The following is a 7,031-nucleotide window of genomic DNA, read 5'->3' on the forward strand; positions in this document are numbered from 1 at the left end:
CAGATTTCCAAAGTGATTGTCATCACTCTATATATAGGCCTACTGTATATATATGGGGGTGGGCATGTAGATTCTATTCTACTTAGAAAGCATAGAGATCTTACGAAAAGACATGCAACAAAAAAAATATTCCACCTACTTCAATCTGTTATCAGATTAAATCAAATCAGGTCAGAGGCCAATGACTCGTTCCCACAAATCATCTTGTGAATGTGAATGCCTTAACCTTACAACGTGTGCTCTTCTCTGACACCTAATTCTACTTGAATTTGTTATTGATTTTTAATTATTTTTATTGTAAAGCATTGGTTCTCAGAGGGGTCCTATAGGGATTTCACAGGTGGTCCTTAGCTAAACTTATGGGGGTCCTTGAAACAAGTTATTTGTTTTAAAAAGTGCACATTATACCCCCAAAATGTATATGACTGGCCATGGACCTCATATCAGAATAGATTTAGTGCCAGACCCCACAACAGACAATATGTGAGGGGGGAAAAAGGCTAAATTATTATGAATTTTCAAAAATAGCATATCTACAATCTCACAACGCATCACATTGGAAAAAATTTGAATAGCCAATGTATAAAACACTGTACAAGTGGTAAAAGTACCACACTTTTCAACATATTTCAGTGAGAACCACTGCATTACACTCCTAAACAATAGGTGGCGGGCGAGTGCTAGACTAGTCATGTAATGTGATGTGACTGTCAGTGTTGCCATGTCCGCGACTGGGATTATTTTTTCTGTAAAGTTGCTTGTAAATAAATACGGTAAAATAGTTACTATGTTGCGGTTTTTTGGACTTCTTTCAAGTAGTTGCTTATTTGGGCTTGTTTCTAAAGTGTAGTTGCTTATTTTGGCTTGTTTCTAAAGTACTGTAGTTGCTTATTTGGGCTTGCTTAATTCTCAAATGTATACTATATTGCCATGATTATTTGTCCAAGGACCAAGGACTGTACATCTAAAAAGTATTTTGTGCCAGGGACCCCCATGCGACGCGTTATGAGCTTGTAGATCGGCTATTTTCAAATATCTGATGTGGTTTCTTTTGGGCTTGTTTTCATAGGCTTGGCTGCTTATTTCTCTCGCCCAATCTGGCAACACTGATACAGTCAGTGTCACATGACCACACGGGGAAGTAGCATTTTAAGCCACAAACAACACACAGTTGGAAGTCTGAATGAAATAATCTCATTTTATTACACTTTAATCCATCCTCTTATCGTTCAACCACAACAGCGATGGACGGAACGGCCAGATCTTCATTAAACACCGCGCCAGGACCAGCGCCTGATTTCAGGGGGTGAGATAAATTAAACAATACAATAACAGCAGCTTCATCATAGCGAGCTAGCTTAGCATTATTAGCTCGCGTCATCAGGCATTTCCACTCACTGCGCAGCTAAATTCACGAGGCCAAAACTACTTGTTTTACTTGTTCAGTAGGGTTTAAAAGTGTATTAACTATTAAGTGTGCACGAGGTTGTTGTGTCAACGAGACTAACTTTACCGTCTCAACAATGAATGATTGATTATGAAAGTCATGTCTGCAGCACTGCGAAACATATATCGGTGGACGAGGACCCCAATTCAGTGTGCAAACTCTTGACTGTGACTCCTGCAGTCTGGGGTGAATGTGACATTGTATTCCCCCCTCCAAAATAGGAGAGAACCTAAATAAAAGTATGCTTTAAAAAATGATCTGATGATTTGAACATGCACGAAACATCATTATCGGTTCTAAATTGACCCATTATGCCACTGACTGGCTAACCACACGTTTTGTAGTATTTTCTAGAAATTGTTGAATGGTTGAGTATGTTATACAATATAAAAATCACACCTGTGTGAAGTGAGGGTTATACATCTCATTCCGGCCAATCACAATTTGCGTCCTCACTTTGTCTTCAATGTTTGTTTACACACATTTAATGTTTGTGTTGGGACAAACACTAAAAACTGGCTATTCATTATCAATGGCATTCAATGTTTGTGTTAGGACAGTGTTTGTGTTTACACACCCCCTCAAAGCTGGACATGGGCCTCTCAATAACTGACTGGGGTCGACACTAAGGCCTCAGAGGCACTTGCCCGTCGAGCAAGTACAGGTCAAGTACTACTTGCCCAAGGTCATGCCCACTTGCCCGAAAAGTAAATAAAATGAATGTTAAAACCAGTCTAACTGCAGAGTGGCGACAATCACTTTGGAAATCTGAATGAGCTACTTGTAAAAAGGTAGCATTATTTGTTGTTCATGAATAACCAATGATATTTAATGAAGACTGTTACTTCCTCATTCAAACATGCTTGCCTGTCGGGCAACCTGAAATCAAACTCCATTTGTCCGAACCTTTTATTCACTGTCCACGGGCAGTCAGGTTGTTCAAAAAATGATATATACATTACTTAAACGTATTTCAGACCATTTTCCAATATTCTTTATTTTTGTTACATTTTGGAGGAAAAAATAACATTGAAATAACATTGAAGGGCCCAAACCTCTGGTTCCCCTTTGAGAACCCCTGGTCTAATATGATTAATTATGATTAGATGTCAGTTTTTTTTTTTTTGTATACCGCATTGATCATTCATGTAGTTAAACCACATTGCAGATTCATATTTAATGGGATGCAGAAATCAATGTTGGAGTGGTGTTTTTATTTCAGACACCATCAAAATAAATGTTTTGTTGTCATTTTATATCGTTCATGAATATCATAGCATAGCTAATATCATAATTGTACAATTTTATGTATTACTAACCGGAAATTATTTTGTACAAAACAATAGCCTACTGTATATATATATTCTATAATTTCTATTTTTTACATTTACTCAACTCTAAAGCACTGAAGATGATACATTTATCACAGCCAGTCTTCTGTATACAAATGAAAATAATTAATTGAATATTGAATTGTATTTCTCTACAGAAACGAGAGCTCCTTGGTGTCTGCTTTGAAGACATTGCTGTTCTTCACCATCCTGATGATCACGTTACCCATAGGGTTGTACTTCGCGTCAAAGGCCTACGTCTTTGAGGGTAAGCTTTAAGTGGATTTTGCGTTCCTTGCTTTTGTAAGAAAAAAGTAACCGTAGAGGCGTAGAATATTGCGACTCAAAACCTTTTGTGCAGGGAAACTGTTTTATGCAGTCTGTCCTAACAATGGTTCTTAATGTTAACATTTTTCATAGAATTACTGCATTATGTTCTAATTTAATAATTTAGTGAGGAAAATAAATGGCATCATGTTAGGGCTGGACAATATAAATACTGATCAATGTGATTCTTTCAAAATATTGTTTGAAGAGAGATTATTTTTTTAATTGTTAAGGTTGTAGATCGGCTATTTTCTAAATCTTTGTAGCTACCATTGTACTACAACCAAGTATAATACGTGGTTATAGTGAGAATTTCTACGTTTTGATTTGTAAAAATATAGGGAATAAAAAAAAATGTAAAGAAAAATAATTAAAAAAAAGCTTATTGCCCTAGTGGATTAGTAGCTGCATACATGAGCAAGATTAAGTCGGCTATTTTATTGGCTCTAAAAACTGATGTGGTGAAGAAAGACCCTGGTGCGGAAAGCACAAACGAGCTGGCCACTGGCCAGATGTGTTGAGAAACGGGATGACTGGAGTAGGGCTGGAGGCAATGACCACATCACTGACATACCGCGGTTATGTATGCATACCACAGGGTCGCAACCCAGTGTACAATCTAGTCACATTTAAAAAAAAAAAGAAAATCTCCACATAATTGTTCGGGGGTTGCTGTTGAAAGTTATATGAGTGCATATTGCGTGATATGATTCTTACCATGTAAGAATTATCATAGTTTAGTGTTTATGATTATGACATGTCTATTCTAGTCTGCTTGTGTGCCAGCAGGCGACGTGGCAAGTGTAACAGGTTGAGTCAGTCTTAAAGAGCAAGCTCACTTTCTATCTTGTAGATCTATTTTCCGGCAACTGACGGCACTGTCTCAAAAAAATATGAACAGGGGGACGGCTTCCCTTAATCATTTATTTCATTGGTTCTCAACCTTTTATGGCTGGCAATCCTGACTTGACCAAGTCATGCGACCCCCGTCCGCCGAACCGTCGGGTGATTTTGCCCCAGGCCTAGACTGGAGACGTCGATGGAGGGCTCGTCGATGGAGCGCTCGTCTGAGGACGGCGTAGTACAGAGCGAAAGAGCCTAGACCAACCTCTCCGTCAGTGGATATTCCCCATTGAAACCCCTTCTTTTCTTCTCAGGCTCCATGAAGATGTCAAGCCAAGACAGTTACTTCTACGCCGCCATCGTAGCGGTGCTGGCAGTCCATGTGGTTTTGGCTATGTTTGTTTACGTGGCGTGGAATGAAGGCAACCCGAAAGCTGGCAAGGGCAAATATGACTAAGGCCTGTCCTCGCCTCAACTCGACCGCCAGAATAAAGAGAAAGGACATGGGGCGACGGAACCACAGCCCTCGCCGCAGGCTGTCCAAGCCCAAACCAATTGCACCATTTAGCAACCAGACGGCTAAGCGGGTCTGGTTTGGAGCTGTGGTTCTGCTGAGGTTAATGCCTGTCTGTCATTAGTGTTTTCTTCTCTGTGATGGGAGGTCTGTCTGGGATTCCTCCAGCCCTCAGCTATCCCCAGAATTGCTCTTGTATACATTGTCGCTGTTGTCAGGGTGGAAACCGTGTATGTCCAAAACTGTTCAAGAAATGTGTGGGTGTGGGACCTGTGTTCCAATGGAGCCAATGTAGTTATTATTTAGTCACAAGCTCTGGTTAATACTTTTCATTAGTTCAATATCCATAAAGCCCACAGACAGACTTAACCACTTTCACTTTAAAACATACTTTTGTGTGATACAATTTATTACACTAGTATGATGAAATAGGACATACATTTAATTTACCGAAGGCAAACAAAAGTTGAAATTGACTATTTACTAGGTTTCTGCCCGACAGTCGGCAAAGCAACAATCTATGCTGTAAAGTGCCATCACCACGGTACAAGGGTCATTACTGTATGTAGCAAATCATATTAGTCTCGTGTGTGTGTGTGTTTGTGCACACGCGTGCTGTACATGTACTGTGCATGCATGTGAATGTGCTGTCTACATTTCAAACATTTGTGTGTGTATACCATAGCATAGTTGTTAGTTGATAACTATTTAAATTATTTTTGTCAAACGATTTACTGTTTTGTATTGACAAAGTTGGCTAATGTGACATGTTTGGTATGAAAGCAAATGATCAAATATGAACCAAATAAACTATAACCTGATCAGTTTTACACATTGAACAGAAACACTGTCTGTCATCTATTTGAGATACAAATTAAAACATTACAGTACAACAAATGATTAGTGTTGTTAATTATAGTGTCACTGGGAGCATGCAGGTGTACTGATGAATGCCTGAAGACAACAGCATATTTTAGGCCTATGGGGGGGGGGGGGGGGGAGCAGAACTCTGACATTAATGAACTCTTATTTCCAAAAGCCACATTATATTTGCGATATAGTTGCTGTAGACATTAAAATGTTTTAAGTATGCATCCTTTGAAAAAGAAAACAAACTACTTTCAATGTTTTACTGTGTGACGTACGTCTAAGGACTATTTCTACTTGAAGGTCTTAAGTGGTGTGGTTCCGTGTGTTTCCCATTCTGTATCACGCTACGGGCTTGGCTGGCTGGCTGTTGTATAGGCTTCTTCACCCAAAACTAAATCTGAACACATGTTTTTATTTACTCTGCTCCGCTCAGAACATCAAAACAAAGCTCTGTGTGCGTGAGAGAATGAGGATCCTGCTGCTCCGTGCCTCTCTCCTAGATACACACAAATAGATAATGGAAAAGAAACACTCACACTTTCTGCAGCTCACACTATAAACAGTCAAATGAGCAATGAGTCTCTCTCATGAAACACTAGACCAGAGAAGGCCAGCGGGAACATACAGATATTTAAAAATTACATTGAATGTGCAAAGCATGTTTACGTTTTCATTGACAAATGTATTTACGTGACCGTATATTTGTACATAACATAACCATCAAAAGGAGAAAACATCTAGTTATTTTCATTATGGTCATTGTCCTGGCTTTACCTTTGAATGTTTATTATGTACTGTATGTATATATATATGGCATACAATCTTGTTTTTTTCCTGCATCTTTTTTTATTTTCATGCGCTCCAGTTGCTTTCCCTTGGTCTTAAACTTGTCAATGTAATCGATAGGGATAATTATGATTGTCTATTGCACAAGCTCAGAATGCGTCATTTTGACATGTGAGCTTGCCATTTTGTTTACTGACATCAATACATACGGTTAGCAGCTTGCATCTTCTGAAACTGCAACCAAAGACAGAAGATAGAAGAGCCTTCTAGTTGCATTTTCGAATATTATCACAACTTTCTCATAATTAAACCGAGACAAAGTAGATGCCAGCGTGATACTCTGCCTTTAAAATTGATTTAAAATCCTCTGTAAAAGCAAACTGGGACTTGTCAGTTTGGTGAAACAGCCTCGGAGCAAAGAATAGGAGTGGATTGGTAAGATTTGAATGATTCATCTGACTAGTACTCAGTAAAGTAATTGTTAAACCTGAGTCAAACTGGTGTGACAACATACCTGTTATGCATCAAGCTTATGGATAATTCAGCCACCTTCAGCTCATGTGACAACAGCATGTGTTATCTGCTTTTGAGACACGCCCCCCTCATTTAGACTGAGTGGCAAAACAATGAGCAGCATGGAGCGTTAGAGTTTGGAAGAGCTCGTTGGAAATCACTCAACGGTGCTGTGTAGTGTGTACCACATGTTTCTAAGGTAGTGTGTACCACATGTTTCTAAGGTAGTGTGTACCACATGTTTCTAAGGGCCTTTCTTGGCCCCGCCCTTCTCCTATTGTTTACTTTGTGTTTAGGATCCAAGATGGCCGCAGCACCAGGAGGGGCTTGGTCAGAGGGGAGCGGGGCGTGGTCGCCATATGCCCTTACTGGGCTGCGTTCACACATTCAAGACACCTGT

The 7,031-nt window shown here is 39.4% G+C and overlaps 1 protein-coding gene across 1 annotated transcript; it reads left to right on the plus strand.

Moving 5' to 3' along the window:
• The first annotated feature begins 1,130 nt into the window (after positions 1-1,130).
• Positions 1,131-5,431, plus strand: vma21 (vacuolar ATPase assembly factor VMA21). Its single transcript, XM_083785905.1, has 3 exons — positions 1,131-1,306; positions 2,937-3,046; positions 4,263-5,431. The coding sequence occupies exons 1-3, from the start codon at positions 1,245-1,247 to the stop codon at positions 4,403-4,405; spliced, it is 315 nt and encodes a 104-aa protein (XP_083642031.1). The 5' UTR covers positions 1,131-1,244; the 3' UTR covers positions 4,406-5,431.
• The last annotated feature ends 1,600 nt before the right edge of the window (positions 5,432-7,031 follow it).

The sequence above is a fragment of the Protomyctophum parallelum genome (genome assembly GCF_964188405.1).
Source record: "Protomyctophum parallelum genome assembly, chromosome: 16".
Classification (NCBI taxonomy): domain Eukaryota; kingdom Metazoa; phylum Chordata; class Actinopteri; order Myctophiformes; family Myctophidae; genus Protomyctophum; species Protomyctophum parallelum.

Coding starts and splice junctions, on each gene's coding strand:
- vma21 (XM_083785905.1), top strand. CDS start 1,245: ATGGACGGAACGGCCAGATCTTCATTAAACACCGCGCCAGGACCAGCG. Junction 1,307..2,936: donor CCAGCGCCTGATTTCAGGGG/GTGAGATAAATT, acceptor ATTTCTCTACAG/AAACGAGAGCTCCTTGGTGT. Junction 3,047..4,262: donor AAAGGCCTACGTCTTTGAGG/GTAAGCTTTAAG, acceptor TTTTCTTCTCAG/GCTCCATGAAGATGTCAAGC.